At 31.8% G+C, this 18740-nt stretch overlaps 1 protein-coding gene across 4 annotated transcripts in view; it reads left to right on the top strand.

The window, feature by feature from the left end:
• The first annotated feature begins 13597 nt into the window (after window positions 1-13597).
• Window positions 13598-18740, top strand: part of LOC134687521 (glucose dehydrogenase [FAD, quinone]-like) — a 36931-nt gene continuing 31788 nt past the window's right edge. For 3 of the 4 annotated variants that reach the window (XM_063547888.1, XM_063547885.1, XM_063547887.1), the window contains exons 1-3: window positions 13598-13705; window positions 16579-16724; window positions 17845-18053. In XM_063547888.1, the coding sequence (XP_063403958.1) occupies window positions 16595-16724; window positions 17845-18053 (339 nt within the window). In that variant the 5' untranslated portion in view covers window positions 13598-13705; window positions 16579-16594. The remainder of the gene's footprint in view (window positions 13706-16578; window positions 16725-17844; window positions 18054-18740) is intronic. The other variant, XM_063547886.1, reaches the window with a different exon arrangement.

Here is an 18740-nt window from a genome sequence, read left to right as displayed (position 1 = left end):
TAATCTTAGATAAAAAGTACTAACTTTTCATGTTTCCGTTTAAAATCTCAAGAGGTATTTCATATCTTATCCTTAATAGATAAACATTGAATCTTGTAAAAATAGAATTTATAGCAATGTATACGTAAAAATGGACAGTTATAAAGTTAATTGTCACGATTTTAAAGAAAACGTAATGGAATTTTATTGTTGTTATAAAAACTTGATTGTTTTTCAACATTAACAAAAACAAGTGGGTTTTGGAGGTAAACAATATGTTCAAGCTAGCTGTACTTTTACCATACAAAGATACGACTTAACAATCTCAATTATTGTCAGTGGCACATGCAGTGCACATTTATCGATTGCTCGTGTAATGCACATTTATCAATATCACATGCAATGCAATGTATATTGGTTATCTAACAGTTCTATTAGTTCGTTTCTGTGTGTGTTGCATTGTCGTTGTGGTTTTTTGTTGCGCTTCAGTGTTTTAGTCGTTTTCCTCTTATAGTTGATGTGTTTATCTCTGTTTTAGATTGTTACCGGGATTTGTTTGCTCTCAATTGATTTATGATTTTCGAACAGCGGTATAATACTGTTGCCTTTATTTTGCATAGGTTATACCCACTTATCGATTTGAAATGCAATGCACATTTATTGATTACGCATGTTATGCACATTTACAGATGGCAAATGTAATGCATATACATTTGTTTACATAAACTAAGTGACCAATCCAACATACTAATTCATAAAAAGAGCCTGTAAGCATCAACTAACGTTTGAAGTCGTTTATATACGTTATACTAATTGTATTCATTTCCAATATTTAGATTCGGTCTAGTTTAACGGCGTGTAGAGCACTATTTCCTGACTCATTCATTTTGAAGCTCATTCAATTGCCTCAATTTTTTATTCATATTACTTAGATTTGTGTCATCCTGATTGATTTTTGACATACGTATATGGATAAACTAATACTGACTAATTTAAATGAAAATTTTGTGTTTACAAAATGCAGTGCTCTAAATGGTGTCGGGACAAAAACTCAATTATAAGTAGTTAAACGATCAAAGATATGGCCAGTTTTCTATGTTGTGCTTTGAGAACCATTTCTTCCTTTTTGTTTTACATATCCATGAAATTGTCATTTTTATTTCGTCTTAGGAGTTTGCATATCCATGTGCTATCGCGTACCACTCTTTTATAAGCTTTTTAAAGCTGTGTTTTACCTGCACATTATAAGTCAAAACCAGTAAGAAATCACCTAGCTGACGAAATATCACTCAAAGTGATGATGAGCTCCGAGACATGAAAACCTGTCGCTAATATGAGTTTACTGCAATGCTTACCATAAATAAAACATTATTCATGAAAAATCGTGACAGTAAATAGAAAGATGACTCACATAAACTGAAACAACTCATATCAATCAACCATGCACAGACCAGATTATCTATGCAAACAAGCAGGACACAAATAAGCAATAAAATCATCAACATGATTTTGCTAATACAAGTACGCAATTATATCGATAGGATTGAAGGCAAAAACCTGTTCCCGTATATTGAAGAAAATTCGACAGAAGATTTGAAACCTAGAGATCAAGATCACAGAATGCAAAACTTTTGAAAATGAGATATGCTATGGATATGTTAGTGATGTATACCATTACATTGAGAGTTGGCAGCTTTAAGAAATTTTAACTGAACGGAAACAATAAAAGCCATTTGAGGCTCGTCAGATTATTCAACAGATAAAATTGATATTGGTTCTTCGATGAGCTTTATGACATATGTATGACATATTACAACTGTTTCCATACGCAATACTACTTTCAATTCCTTGCTTCCCGACTAAAGATGTTGTATATAAATCACATGAAAGCATGAAAATATGAAAACAAAAGTAATTATGAATATAATTCAACGACCCACAAACCAACTTTCCAGATATCGTCAAACAGAAATAATAGGTTGACTATTTTAACTGATAATTATCGGAAGGAAACTTCATCGTGATAAAGAAGAAAAATAGCTGTCAGAGGAAAAATTATCATTTACGATCGCCTTGTTAAGTATGAAAGTATTTGTTTGTTTTTTTTTATCTTTCAATAATATGCCAATTTAAGAAAAGTAAAATATTTGATACAAAAATAGGAATAACATCCTTCATTTTGTTCCATATTTTTCTTGGTTAATCGTTTTATTAACATATTAATCGATACAGAATTGAGAATAAATCGATCTTAGTGTTTACATCGGAAGAAGCTGCTATTTAGAATGTGTAAGCGAAAAAATGAAAATACACATTTAGTAGTAATTTAACTTGTCGACAAGAAATAAAACTGATTTAGGTTAGTGATTAAGATCGTCAAATGATCAAGTTTAAAAGTGCAAACAATACCGTTTATAACTTAAAACGTAATGCTATGAGTATAACCGTTATTCCTATTTCTATGTCTAAACTAATCATACAAGATTCTCCTGAACATTTGTAATAAGATTAACGGTACCAATTGTCTTGCACCAGATGCGCATTTCGACAATACATGTCTCTTCAGTGATGCTCGTTGCCAAAATATTTGAAATCCAAAGCTTATATAAAAGATGAAGAGTAAGAGTCTATATGCATTGTAAACCATTACTTTTCCATGTGGTCCTATATCCTGACACACTGTTCTTTACACTGTATACGTTAGTGGACGTTCGGCCGAATTGATCTGCCTGCTTCAGTTTACAGATGTCAAATCTTATATATCGATTAAGACGACAAATCAAAGAAATAATTAAAAATGTGGGATTCGTTTTTGCTAAAACAAAAAGGTAGCGAGACCGTGTGCTTGTACAAGGTAACCGTCTTCTGTTATGCCAGCAACATTTATTATGCTAATCAACATTCAGTCAAATTGTAACATTAAGGAATAGGACACAATCGATTAAGTTAGCACTTATAACAATTATATGGTCATTTTCCTACAAAACTTTGAATTCGTAGTACGGCTTTTCTTATCCTAGGAATAGCTTACCTTAACCGTATTTTTGGCACAACTTTTTGGATCTTTGGGTTTTCGATGCTCTTCAACTTTGTACTTTATAACTATATATATGGGTCAAAATCTTTAATTGTTTTTACATAGGCGGTAATGGTATTGTTTTTTCCTGTAGCTCAGTCCATATCGTTAACTTAGATATGTATGATAGCTCGTTTCGAAGCTGTGACATTTTCACATATGTGGTTAAATTTTCGGGGTACGAAGTGTGATTACTTTTTCCGTAAATTAGCAAACCCCGAACATCCTTTTGTGATACGGCTCCTTGTGGTAAAATATCCCCCTTTGAACACAATAAATTCTTTGAAAATTTAATACTTTGAACACATTCAATAGCTCCATAGTTTTTACACATTTATTCTATGTTCCTCTACTTTCCTAATCACCACAAATAAATAAGTTCAGTCATTTGCTAAAAATAGAAACATGTCCAATATCACTACACAGAGATTTTTTCTTTGCACTTGACTTTTGAGTTCCTCATTTCAAGGCGCATTAGGGATGTGTCCCATATTGAAATCCATACTTCTGATTTTTCCAAATATTTTTATGTGATCTTCATCGGTATAATATTCTGAATAAATCTTTCTGAAAAAAAATAAAGTTGTTTTAGCACTACAAGGCAATGACACTTTCGTCGCTATATTCATTTATTTTGAATATAATGAGTATGTATAAGTAATTTCTTCCAGATTACCTACACTAGTCAAAACAAGGACAAAACTTCTGATTGTAACCTTTGATTACAAAAGGGGATATTTTACCACAAGGAGCCGCATCACAAAAGGATGTTCGGGGTTTGCTAATTTACGGAAAAAGTAATCTCACTTCGTACCCCGAAAATTAACCACATATGTGAAAATGTCACAGCTTCGAAACGAGCTACCATACATTTCCAAATTTACGATATGGACTGAGCTACAGGAAAAAACGTTACCATTACCACCTATGTAAAACAATTAAAGATATTGAGCCATATGGGCGTCATTGATTAGTCTTATGTAGACGAAAAGCGCATCTTGCGTATTAAATTATAATCCGAGAACCGTTGATAGTTATTTACAGATAAGACGACTATTTAGGCAGTCAGTGAAAATATTTCGCTGATTAAATCAGCAACAGACACATCGTATCGATTAACACATGTGAAATGATGACCGTTTTACCTATCTAGGGTCGATTTCAGTCGTTCTTTTCTCATAATTTTGCTCAAGCAGCTTTGCAAAAGATGCACACACACACACACACACACATTCAAGTAATACGGTCTGTACAGTTTGAATATGCACAAGCGTTACGTATCAAATTTACATTGCATCTTTTCCTGTACATTCTAAATAAAGGTACAGTAGTATACCGCTGTTAAATAGACGTAAATAAATTCACAAATCTGGGTCATAAACAAAAACCGAGGCTAGAATATCAAATATAAGAGGAAACTAACAGAATAACAAAAACCCTGACCTGCTACAAAAACAAATGACAACAGTCATAGAAATGGACTTTTAGATAACAATGGCCAGATTCTTGACTTTTTACAAGACATTTTAGGAAAATACGTGATATGTTTAACCTGGATCAATTGTTTTTTAAACCTCCCACTTATATTGCCATGTTAAAATATACCGCTAAAATGAAAACGTTCCGTTACAGGTGTCAACAAAAACAAATAATAAAAACACTCAGAGCAGAGAAGTGCATCTATAAAAATATAATACGTTCGTCATTTGGGTTGTAGTGTTCGAATTCTCAACGATCTTCATTTTATAAACAAGATAAAATTTAGAGGAAAGCGCGCGGAGTTACAAAAAATATTTTGAACAAAATTGCTACAAAAAAATCAATCAATTAAATATCGAACTTAGTGCTGATGAACTGATTTTATACTTTAAAAACAAGCACCGTTATTGCATCGTTATTTCAAAGAAGCAAATTAAGTACAATCACCATTAGAAAGCACGCTTCTTCTCGTTAAAATCTGCAACAGTCCAATAATGACATAAATTGCAGTGATAGTTACCAAGCAATAATAATAATAACCGAGATATTAATAGAAATTCAGGAATAAAGTGTACTGTGCACCACAGCGAAGCGGCGAAAAACGAACAATTTGGCAATACAAACCATAAACTGCACAGAAACAGCGGCATGCAGAATTTAAGAATATAGTTTATTCCGAGTATCAAAAACTATACCCGAAACAGAAGTTAGCGGAATAACACCAACTACATTTTTCTTAGAACTAAATTATAAAGAAAATAAAGAAAAACCGTTTATATATTTAATTAAAAGTCCTCATCGGCAAACTTAAACATAACTAAAATGTCAAACATGGGAACTATATAAAGTTCGAGTTCAATATTGTATTGTCAATCAAAGACCCTCGTTTCAGTCAGAATACTCTAGTGCAATTTGTGTCATGTGTACTATTGTTTTTCTGTTTGTCTTTTTCATTTTTAGCCATGGCGTTGTCAGTTTGTTTTAGATTTACGAGTTTGACTGTCCCTTTGGTGTCTTTCGTCCCTCTTTTAGATATAATAATGATTAGAGTGAATATAGTATACCACAACATGCATATATGAATATTACCGTCACAGACAGTGCAACGAAAATCTATTTTGCAGTAAATCTGATTATATTCATCATCCCTATCAGGACTGGAATCACTATTTTTCTGCTGAATTTTATGTTTACATCGTCTAGCATTACGCAGCCGCATTATTCCCTTAACATTTATTCAAATAAATCAATGTTTGGCTAAGGTTATCTAAAATATAAAAAAAACAAATATTCAAAAATAAATTCTGATTCGTCCAAGACTGGCATAGACAGACATATATTCATAATAACAACACTACGCACAGATAATCCTAAATGCTAGTCAGCACTTCCAAAAAAATAAACAGAAACATGATATATTACAGAAAATTGCATTTTTGCCACATCATTTTACAATTACATTCATCCTATTGCGTTTAATGTTATTGCAAGGTTCCGTCTTTTAATATCGAGCACTCAAGCTTGCCAAAAAATCTTAGGCTCGTTTACATAAAACTAATTAAGTTCAGACTTGTTCCGAACGGACTGATTGTTGTACATGCCCTCCGATAAATTAAGGTAAACGTGATTGAAACAGAATGATCTGTTTTCCTTTTTTAAAGACAGTCTGATACAAAGTGTATTCTTTTCATGAGGGCCTTGTTTAATTGTTCTCTCGAAAAACATTCTCAATTAGGATTAAAATCAAATTTTTGTTCAAGAACAAAGAGGAATAAACGCGTGTTTAATCCTTATTATTTGGCTAATTTCAAACATACTTTCATTGGAACAAACTATTTTTTCACACTTGTTGCTCAAGAAATTCAGAATAACATAGTTGTTTTTAAAAAGACCAATCCCCACAAAAGATAAATTTGTCCTGTTTTTTTATCGTTTCTTTGGTAAAATGGGATTTCAATTTTTTCATTTACTAGTAATCAATTTTTGAAGTTTGAAACGATTTCGTATGATGTCTACATTCAAGAGAGTAGGGACTTTACTACAATTGGAAACATTTAACTAATCATTGACAGACATGTGATAAACAGATGAGAAGACAACAAAAACAAATAGTTTCCCGAACATTCGAAAAAAAACAAAAGATCTTAAAACATCTTTTTTTTTATTGTGGACTTGAAAAAAGCTGTCATTTGTTTGTTTTTCTATTATAGACATGTCAACAGTTAATTAATCTTTTAACGTTATAATACTAATCAAATACTTTGTCTTATTCAGGTAGGATAACTCTAATCTTATAAACATCGATTATTTATAAAATAAAGATTAATATGTTTATTCATAATGACAAACGGGAATAACCCGGTCACAAAAGTATTAATAGATCCGTGTACTTTTAAAAACCTTATTTTATCTGTAAATATGACGCCATGGAAAAATGAAAATTTCCGGTATACATTACCATTTCATTATGTCCGTATCTCAAGACAAACACGCTTAAAAATCTTTCACACATACGGATGTAATATTACTTCAGACCACCACAAAAAATTATAATAACATCCACTTACGTAAAAAAAAAAAAGAATTATGACAACCACGACCAATGGTTGTGTTATCATGGGAACAAAATCAACACGCACACATTTTAAAGGTACTTTTATATTTAAAAAAAATACCATGTTCTTGTATACAAATAAAACCGAATTTTACTGGAATAACTTGATATGCGTTGTAGTATTCCTAATTTGAAAAGAAACTTAACATAACATATGGTGATCTGCATACGGTTTTATATCTTGACAAAACGGAGATTAATAAACTCTTTATTGAAATAAAGCTATAGACATATACAGCAATAGTTGTTTCAAAACAGCCATTTCAATCTACTTTCATACTTTTTTTTATTAAGGATCATTTGAAAATATCTTAGAATATTTCAACAAAGTGCCACACGTTAACTTATTACAGAAAATGAAAGCTTATTACCATGTGAAGTTATTAAATTGTTTTGTGTAAACATTGAACGACAAAATGTCTTCCTATGTGACTTAAAAGTTAGCAGACGGCAGACACGCAAATCAATGAATGTGTTTTTGATAGATGTGTGTGTGCTTTGTAAAATTGTTTGTTTTAAGATTGCAACACAGTGATGACTGCTGTACCCATATTTTGACTATTCTATTTATTATGTCTGTTTTGTTCACGCATCGTTGTAAAAATAACGGAATTTGATAAGACTTTTGTAAAAGTGAGAGACTTTGTGCTATAAAACCAGAATAAATCCACCATTTTCTACATTTGAAAATACCTGTACCAAGTCAGGAGTATGGTTTTTTGTCCATGGATTTATGAGTTTTGAACAGCGGTATACTACTGTTGCCTTTATGTATGACAGAACTTTGTCCATTTCTGTGATGTGTTTTGTCATTTGATTTTGCCTTGTGATTAGGGACTTTCCGATTGAATTTTTCTCGGAGTTCTGTATTTTTGTGATTTTAATTTTTATTCCGTGAGAGATATTGTATGTAACTTTATTTTTTTTTTGTAGGACTCAATGATGTCTATACATGTAGCTTACAAAATTTGAGGGAAAATTGATAAGAATTTTACCATTTAAAAGATTGGTATTATTACATCTATATTAGATAGCTTTGTTGTACGATATAATTTAGAATACATGTGCTATGAGTATATTTTCACAATATTAGAAAGACAACTAACTGGATCTTTTACAAATGCGATTAATCAGAATGATTCCTCATTTGAACACGGGAGAGATATCTTTAGTACATGTTCCAGGCTCTTTTTTTATATTCTTGACTATATTCAACGACTAACGTGCCTTAAAATAAATTGTTATGAAGATTAATCCATTTTAAAACAACTTATCGCTTCATTACTGTCATTCAAATTAAGGTAGAGTTTCCTGCGACAGACATATACTTTTAAATTACCAAATAGTCAACGTTAATTATCTTTGTGATCGCCTTAACTTTGTTATTAGGGAACAAATTCTAAATGAACATTTCACGCAAAACAACAATATTGTTGAAACTCTTTTTTGATAAGACCAAAAATATATTTAGAAACTTTTGACATCAGACGTCCGATCAATAACATTTGTAGCGAACACAAATGGAATAAAGTTATTCGCGTGTACAAAAACTGAGTCTTTGCTTCAATAGGTAATGGGAAAAAACGGTTTTTCAAACATAGAAGGTTTTTTGACATAGGTATCTTGAAAGGTTCTAAAACTGCATCGATGAATTATGCTTATATTAAGAGACTATTAGTATATGGTTTGTTAATGCGTCAGAAAAACGGTGGATATTTAGTAACATAGGTATTCAACTGAGAATTGTGGCATACTTATTGTATATTAGAAAACAAAGTTGTGATATGCTCTCAAATAATTTAAAATAACAAAAATACTGGACTCTAAAAATCTAAAAAGAAAGGACAACTCCTACATTGCAGTCAAATGGCAAAATCAATACACAAAACGAATGGATAATACTGTCTTAATATTCATTTTCCTAACTGGGCACAGTCATTTTCTTATGAGACACATGGTGGTTCAAACCTGGTTTCATATCAAGATTAACCTCCTACTCTTCCCATTCTTCTATTTTTCTTAAAATGTCCTGTACAAATTCAGGATTATGGCAGTTATTATCTAATAGTTAATTTCATTGTATGTTGCATTGTCGATTGTTTTTTGTTTCACTTTAGTGTACTGTTTTTTCGTGGTTTTCCTCTAAAAAGTAACCCTCGATTTTAGTCTGTATCCCGGAATTATCTTTTCTCTATCAATTTTTGAAAAGCGGTATACTACTTTTGCCTTTATTAATTAGACTTGATTTATACGATGTATTCATCAAAACGATTATGGCTATTAAACAAGACATCACATTTCCTTTTATTTATTCACTCAAAAGTTATGTTAACTTAGTTACAAAAAAAGAAAAAGAAAAATACGATAGAACGGACGGAGATACATTATCTAATTAACGCGTGTTGGTCGAGTAATACGAAACTTTCTCTGGTCTTCAGCGTAACAGAAAATAGGCCATCAATAGCCTAAACACACTACAGTTGGGTGTTCTTATGACTTTGTTGGTAAAATAAGGTGTCTTGGACAGTTAGTTGTTTTAAAATTTTAAAACAAAAAGTCAAGGAGACGTTGATTAACGAAAAGCGCAGAACACACATTGCGAAACTGTATCGTACACATATGTTTTGCAATATTATTGAGGCTGGGCGGAAACACATGTAGCATACATTAGTATGTTCGATAAAAATGAATAAAGTTTCTATCAAAATATACTTTTCTAATTTGACAATTTTCGGAAATCCAAACTGGACATATACTCATCTGTTAGCTGATTGTTATCCACCTATGATATTCAGGGCTGACTTCTATAATTTCAGGGAGATTTTAGAAGGCTGATTTGTCCACTTTGACAGCTTATTTTCAGATTTGTATTAGGTCAAGAAACATCTTTATAAGCATAGCCATTGAAATACGTTTTAGTTCATGAAGGAAAAGCAACAAGAATGAAAATCTATATACAAAAAAACACGATGATGATCTTAACTTTTATTTATTTTTATGAGGATGATAATTATATTTACTTCATATCAACGTATATATTTCATTTTGAATGTTAACTAAATTACTCATAAGAAATAATATTGAGGACATGTGCATTTAAGCCTGCTTATTCCCCCTTGTGCCATTTCTTATTGACAAATAGCGGTGATCATTAAAGCTCATTTTGTCTAGCTTTAAAATCATACTATTTTTGAAGTAATACCAATATATCGTGACTGCTAAATACGATGTTCATTCAAAGAAAAAACACATCGTAAATTTTGAGTTACGATCATCTTTTTTATAAAAACAAGTTCAAGTTACGATCATCCATAGACTAAGTTACGATCATCATCGTGTTTTTTCGGATCTCGATTTTCTTTCTGCTGGTCCTTTGTCTATCATTTAAGAAAAACATATTCAATGGCAATGCTTATTTAGTTTTTTCTTGATATAAAACAAATATGAAAATAAGCTGTTAAAATGGAGAAATCGACGTTCTATAATTTCAATAGATTTGTGTCCGCCATATTGGGATGATCGTAATGGCAGTTACGATCGTCACCTTGACCTTCCGGAGCACCTGAGATCACCCCTAGTTTTTGGTGGGGTTCGTGTTGTTTATTCTTTAGTTTTCTATGTTGTGTCATGTGTACTATTGTTTTTCTGTTTGTCTTTTTCATTTTTAGCCATGGCGTTGTCAGTTTGTTTTAGATTTACCAGTTTGACTGTCCCTTTGGTATCTTTCGTCCCCCTTTTTTTTGACACCAGTGATCAAGTGGAACAGCAGTGTAACAACATAAAACAAAATTTTACAAACAATACCTGTGTTTTGTTCAATTATTGGAAATCGTTTTATATATCCAGTAAAAATCCGGAGAGATAAAAAGTTTGATTGATATAAAACAAATATGAAAATAAGCTGTTAAAGTGGAGAAATCGGCGTTCTATATTTTCAATAGATTTGTGTCTGCCATATTGTGATGATCGTAATTGCAGTTACGATCATAACCTTGACACCAGTGATCAAGTGGAACAGCACTGTAACAACATAAAACAAAATTTTTACAAACAATACCTGTGTTTTGTTCAATTATTGGAAATCGTTTTATATCCAGTAAAAATCCGGAGAGATAGCAAGAAATGTGTCTAAAAACTGTAGAGGACAATTTTCATGTGAATGATTATATAAAATTCATGAATACCAACTATACTTTCTTGATATTTGCCGACACACACATACTCATAAATCAACCATTAATTTTACATGCTCCTTCGTAAGCTATGTAAAACAGCATCATCATTGTTGTTTTACGGTATTCAATTACCTGCAAGATATCTCAGAAGAATCTTTTGTGATTTATTTAGTCTGACGCAATAACTTCCTTTGAAAATAATTACATAAAGGCAAGATTATTGCGTGTCCGCCAAAGCTTTAAAGCAAAGTTAACCGTTGTTGAAAGCCTGATTTACATCATTTTGAAATATTTGATGAACCTCTAGGGTAGACGCAATGCTTCCAACATTTGATTTGCCCTTGACTTTATAACTATCTTAGAATCGCAATGTCATAAGAAGTCAAGAAAAACTATTGTTTTTCGACCCAACGCTTTTGGCAAGATGGTAATATTTAAAAACAAGTTCGAGCGGTCAAAAGAAGGAAAAAATGATTCACAAAGAATATTATACAGATTATATCTCTAAGCGTCAAAATTCGTACTAGAATGATTTCGTCCTACGATATGTTAAACATTTCGACCATGGTACTGATAGATACTAAACCGTTGTAGTTAAAGACAACCCGTCGTGCAAACCAGATACTGGCCTTAGGTCAGAACTGCAACTCAATCTATTACAATGAAACGGGTTTAATTGTATCCGAGTAAAGGATTTGAAAAAAAAAAAATCATATTGTCTAATTGAAAAAATAGTCTATTTATTTTCGATGTATAAAACCGCTTTTTACACTCATGTTCGGTTATTTTAAAGATGATGTGTGGTAAATTCTTCAGACATACTTCGTATGACACAATATGCAAATAAAAAAAATAGTATGCCTGAGTGCCCGGAGAAATGAACCAACGAGCATTGATAGGAACACTGACAATCTATTCAATTAAGATTGGAGTCGAGTACACCCGCGCAAGTGGAGTTCTAACTCACAACCTCAGTGTTGACTGGCTAGTGATTACAGTAGTAACTACTTTGATCTCTCGGCCACCAATGCCCGGCAAATCGTCATGGAACCTCTAGCATAGATGACAATAGCAATATATATAACAGGTGCTTTTGGTTTTTTTTTCATATAAGAAGTTGGGGTGGATACTTTATAAAAGAAGAAATGATATGATTGCCAATGAGACAACTCTCCACAAGAGACCCAATGACTTGCATACTAAGGAAAGAAAACACGAAGAGTTGATGATTCTTTTCATTAGAATTTTTTCATTGCTTAAATCAACGAAATACGCAATTGAACGATATAAGCGATTTGTGAAAGTCTAACAAGAAAAATTCGTAGAGAAGTAGAACGGTAAACAAACGTCAATACCGGAATTAAACAGGCTGTATCACAAAGAACGTCAAATTGCAAGATTTTTTAGGGTAAGAAAAATGTAAACTTTTTGACTTGTACTGAAATTTACTTAAGTGTATTTTGTTCAGAAAATGTAATACAATTTTTATTGTACTGATTTCGTTGACAGTATAACCTGGTTGTTACGCTGCTTGACATCAAAACGAGTTGGAATATTCATTGACTTATTAATTTTTTTTATTTTTGTAATCATTAAAAAATAGATTGAACAAACAAACTCCCTTAAAGGAGTATAATACTAGCATATCAAATTCATATAATTGATATAAAACTCAGTGAAAATTGTATAGTGATAAGACAGTATACAAGAAAGATAATAAAAACAAATGGTACGTCTTTAATTTGCATTATTTATCATTTGGCAATGCGGGCTGAAAACATATGCAGACACGTCCGATCAAATAGAGAAGTTAAATCATTTGACTATAGTATAGAAAGAAAAGAATGAAGCCTTTGTGAAAAAGGAACATTGCAAAGAAAATTATCCTTCCCTATCAAACAAAAAATCTTTTTAATTCATATCAAAAGTTTCAAAATGCAGTTATTACCCTGTCGCATTATTTACAAGAATAAAAACATCGAAACAATTTCTGAATTTACAGTACATGCATAATTTTTAATTCCCGGACTTCACCACAGTCGATCTACCTTCAAGAACCTATTTTTTGTATTATTTATTAATTTTTCTTGTCTAGGATTTTCCTTTTTATTTTGCAGTTGGACATTTAGCAAGCAACAATCCGTCAAATAAAATATGTAACGTCACAGTGTGTATTTGATTGACAAGGATAAAAACTGTGTACTTTTACGTACTTTATATTTTATTTTTGTAAATATTTGTAAAAACAACTTGTTTATATGTAGTGATATAACAGTGCGTCCTTGAATTTTGTAACGAGCTCATGCATATAAAGAGAAATTGTGGGTCAATGTGTGAACACCCCTGATTAAGTTGGATACAGAACTGCCGACGAATTTTACAGTAAGTACTGGTTGATTATTAATATTGCCATAATATATTTAAAACACATATAAATTCAAAACAACTAAAGATGTTTAAAAATCAAAGTAGCCATTTAAAATACTATATTTATAACACTATGTTTATAAATGTATATTTAATAATATTAGTGTATTAAAGATAAACTTTATCGTTTTATGATGACGAAAATGCCAACATGCTTTGCTTTTAAAACGACAATCTCACAGGGTAGGGTTACAAGGAATAAAGAACTTGGCATGCAATTAGAGGTATAGGGGTAGGGTTGAGATCTCACAAACATGTTTAACCCCGCCGCATTCTTGCGCCTGTCCCAAGTCAGGAGCCTCTGGCCTTTGTTAGTCTTGTATTATTTTAATTTTAGTTTCTTGTGTACAATTTGGAAATTAGTATGGCGTTCATTATCACTGAACTAGTATATATTTGTTTAGGGGCCAGCTGAAGGACGCCTCCGGGTGCGGGAATTTCTCGCTACATTGAAGACCTGTTGGTGACCTTCTGCTGTTGGTTTTTTTATTTGGACGGGTTGTTGTCTCTTTGACGCATTCCTCATTTCCATTCTCAATTTTATTAATGTTTTAGACGATAGGGACGAATCGTTGGGTTCACAGAGTATACTAATTTGGAATCATAACTTCTGGTGACATGAGAAACTACTACTAACCAAAATAAATAAAAGGTATACTAACAAGAAAGCACCCATATATAAAAGGCACACAGAAGCAATATACTGGGATCCTAAACTGTAAAGAGAATTAAGTGTTGACCACATATTCATTTACCTACATTTACAATACATTCCGAAGATAATCATAACAATATTGATTGGTCTATGGATTTAACATGGAACTCATTGTGTAAAATATGTTCTTTGCACTTGTCTCTGTTTATTTTTGTAAAAAAACATAATGCAAATGATTTTTCTAAGCAACTGAGCCTTAATGAAGCGCATCATACATCGTTATATTATTAGACAAGGGACCATATCTTAAATTTATGGTGACTGCTGCACCTCTCTTTTGACATGTTTACCTTTTATGTCTTTTTTCTGTTCAAACATTATTGTCAATAGAATACAATTTTATGCGACTTTCATAAAGTGAGAGGTTTATTTCGCTATAAAGCCAACTTCAATCCACGATTTTCCACGTAAGACAATGTCTGTACCAGGTCAGAAGTACGAAGGTTGTTATCGTTTAAGCTTTTGATTTTGCCATTCGAACAGAGACTTTCCGTTTCGAGCTTTCTTCGGAGTACAGTATTTTTTTGTGATTTTATTCCTTGTTGATGAAAGACATCTTGAAAATTGCAGAGCAAAATTCTTTATTCTGATCAATAAATCTAAATTACAAATTAATGCAATAACCATTTAGAGAAATTGCCTGCGATGCAGAAAGTTAAGTAGTAATCCGAGCGTATGATTTTTGTTAAAGCAAATCCCTTGAATAAATACCGTATCATAAGTAATATCAACATTGAAACTACCTGTTTTCAAATAGTTCTTCAATTCCGTCTTGATATATTGGAAATGTTTTTAAGTTGTCGTTTAGAGTTTTTGTGTTATGCTTTACCATACCGCACTAGTCGGTTAAATGTTTTCAAATACACACATCTTTTGTGTGTTTAAATGTCAACATATTATGCTCTATATAATTTTTATAGTAAAAACCATTAAATGTGTGTTATAATAAAAAATAAATACAAGCATATTTAAAATGCATATTTTATGTGTCAATGTAAAGAAAATACGTTTTAAACTGTTACGCTTCGGATACTATGTCTGGTAGAAACATGCATCATGACACTGTCAAATGGTATTAGCTAAAAAATAAAATTAAAAAAAATGTGTACTTTATAAATCATTACATTTTTTAATCAAAAAGTTATATCAATACTCCTTATGTCGATATAAAAGAAGATCTTTCACACTAGTATTCCAACAAAAGTGTCATAATAACTTGATAAAATGTTTACTTTTAGTATGTACTAGATCAATATGATATAAGCCAATTTCAAACCAAGTACACTAAAAATCCTGGACATTCGCGGAAAGTCAAAGCTCTTCAACTTCGTTAGTTCCTTGATGGCTTTGTTTACGAAAAAAATCCTTTTCAGCAGATTTTTACAATGTTTTCTAATGTTGTACTACACCATTTTCCCAGGTTAAGGAATGGTATGGCGCTGTCCGACATCATTTTTATCCCAAAGACATTATTTATGTGCATGTTCGAAGTCAGAATATTTAAAAAATACTATTAAAAGATCTACGAATAAGTCAAATAGCCAAACTGTCAGTAAATTCCTTATAACAGATATTGTCCTAAACTGAGGAAAATTACCAATTTATGCGTTGGTCATGACAATATTTACAAACTTTAATTCTTAAATTGTTAACTTCATATAATCAAGGAGTTCATTGTAGGAACAGTGTCCCAATATCAGCCTTAGCCATACGAATCAGCAAAGAAACTTTTGATGAGTAATTACTTTTTTAATTGTTTAATTAAGTTAGCTGTTCTAGGCATATTTATTTCGTGTGTCACATAATCGTCAGTTTTTGATGCAATATATATAATTTTTATCCTGTTGCTTTTTGTTTGTTTGGAAAAAAAAATAGAATGGAAATGGAGAAGGTGTCATAGGGACAACAACCCGACCATAGTGCAGACAATAGCAGAAGGTCACCTATGGGTCTTCTATTTCGCGAGAACCTCCCACACCCTGAGACGTGCCTCAGCTCGTCCCGAAACAAAAATGTATAACAGTTCAGTGACACTGGACGTCATATCAAACTTCGAAAATACCCAAGAATCTAAAATAAAAAATCACATATTGTGACTTATGTTATTTTTCAGTTTCTACAGTGCGATAATGATTGGGAAAATCGCTACAGTGGTGGTGCTATTATCCATCGTGTTGGCCTTCTACTGGCAAGAAGATAATGAGGTCCAGGACATGTTCTTGATTAAAACAATGAATAAAACATATGACTATATCGTTGGTATGTAAAATAGGATATTTTCGCTCTACAAGTGTCCATTTTTCTTCTATTGGTACATCCTTTCTTAACGATAAAGTCATATGACTCCGTTAAAAAAAGTTTCCATATCAATTGAAGATAATTTGATAGTTCCAGGCTCATAATTTTATACGCCAGACGGTTGTTTCGTCTTTAGTGATGGTCAGTTTGATAGCCAAAACAAGTACAAAGTTGCAGAGCATGGATGATTCAATATTCCTAAAACTTGTGCACAAATACGGGTCAGGTAATCTATTCCTTAGATAAGAAAATTCAAAGCATTTCGAATAATTTATACTTTTGAAACCAGTAAATTCATGAGAATGACCAAATAATTGATATGCATGTCAAATATATAATAGCACTGAATTGTGCTAGATTTTGAGCAAATTTAAAACATAAAGTATCTAAAAAACAATGTATACATTCATACAATCATGTACATATCATCATACATATGCAAAATCTATATTAACATGCAGTCTAGTAGCAACCATAGATGACCGTAGTAATATATGGTGCATATTTGTGAAACTTTCGATTTTCAACGCCATTCAACTTCGTTCTCAGTTTTATCTCTGAATTGTTTTTCTATTTGAAGTTTTATCCACGAAGTTATCACCAACCTTGTAACCAGCACTTACCTGTTGACATTATTCATCATTAATATAGTCATTTGTTTTTAATAAACTGCTTATACAATTGACCTATTAGAAATACAAAGGATTTTCTTCCATTATGTTTTAATCTGTTTGTGTTTTGTTAAGGGTGGTTGTAATGCTCTTTGACTTTGACTTTGTGTTAGATTTGGCTTTTCAAAAATTGTATATTTGAGGGCCACTGAAGAGCTTTATGTGGACGAAAAAAGTATATGGTGAGCCAAATTAAGAGCTAGTTATCTTTGATCAGTTTTTTTAAAGTAAGTTGTCAATTATACCAAAAATTTGAACATTTAAACAAATTATATGATATAATTCAAACAGTCATCCTGCAACATGACGATGTCAAAACTAAACTATATACAATTTACTTAAATTCTCAGATTTTTCACATTGATTTGGTCAAGGACACAAGAACCTAAGGACTTAACTGTTTATTTTAGTAGGAGCAGGTTCGGCGGGTGCTGTTATTGCTAGTAGACTTTCGGAAGACCCGAATGTCAATATTTTACTGGTGGAGGCTGGTGGATCGGAACTTGAGTCTGACACTATTAGCGTTCCATTGAAAGCATGGCTTTCACAGAAAACCAAACATGACTGGGCCTATTATACTGTACCTCAAAAGAATAGTCACAAAGGGACGAACGAACAGGTAAATGTACAGTAATTTTTTTTCATTTTCATTAAAACAAAAGGTGTCCGCATTATCAAATGTTTTAACTACTTTACATCTTTTATGTATTAAAATAAAACAAAGGTAATACTTAGTTTTTATGTAATGATAAAAGTAAGCGGCTGTTTGATTAATAAGTTTCTCTATTTCTATGACAATTTTACCCTTTTCGAACCCATTGTATAAATAAGTTTAAACCCTATTGTATAAATAATTTTAAACCCTATATCTAAATAAGTTTTAGTCCTTAATGCTCTTCAACTTTGAACTTTCATTTACACTTTTTTTATTCCAGCGTCACTGATGCCTGTTTTTTGCCACCTTTTTTCTCAATTTTTTAATTCTGTTTTGGAAAGCGACTTATTTGAAGTTTCTTTTAATGAACTTCAAACGACTGATTTTGCAGGTGATTTTAAAACAAATTTTCATTTTTTTAGTGCCTGCGCCAACGTGACTCAGGATTTTTTTTTATTCCAATGTGATGAGAACTGTTTTTGTTGTCAAAATCACCATAATTTGTTCCGGGTCACGTAGGCGCACGGTTTTAAATTCTAAGAAGCAATGGCCAAAAATTCGTTATTTTCCCTTCTTTTGACGTTTTTGATGACCCCCTTACCTTAATAATTTTCTGAAATTAATGGTTTTGAAGGTCATCCAAACGAACTC

Source organism: Mytilus trossulus, chromosome 10, assembly GCF_036588685.1.
Source record: "Mytilus trossulus isolate FHL-02 chromosome 10, PNRI_Mtr1.1.1.hap1, whole genome shotgun sequence".
NCBI classification, from domain to species: Eukaryota; Metazoa; Mollusca; class Bivalvia; order Mytilida; family Mytilidae; genus Mytilus; species Mytilus trossulus.
This window is presented reverse-complemented; position numbering and strand designations above follow the sequence as displayed.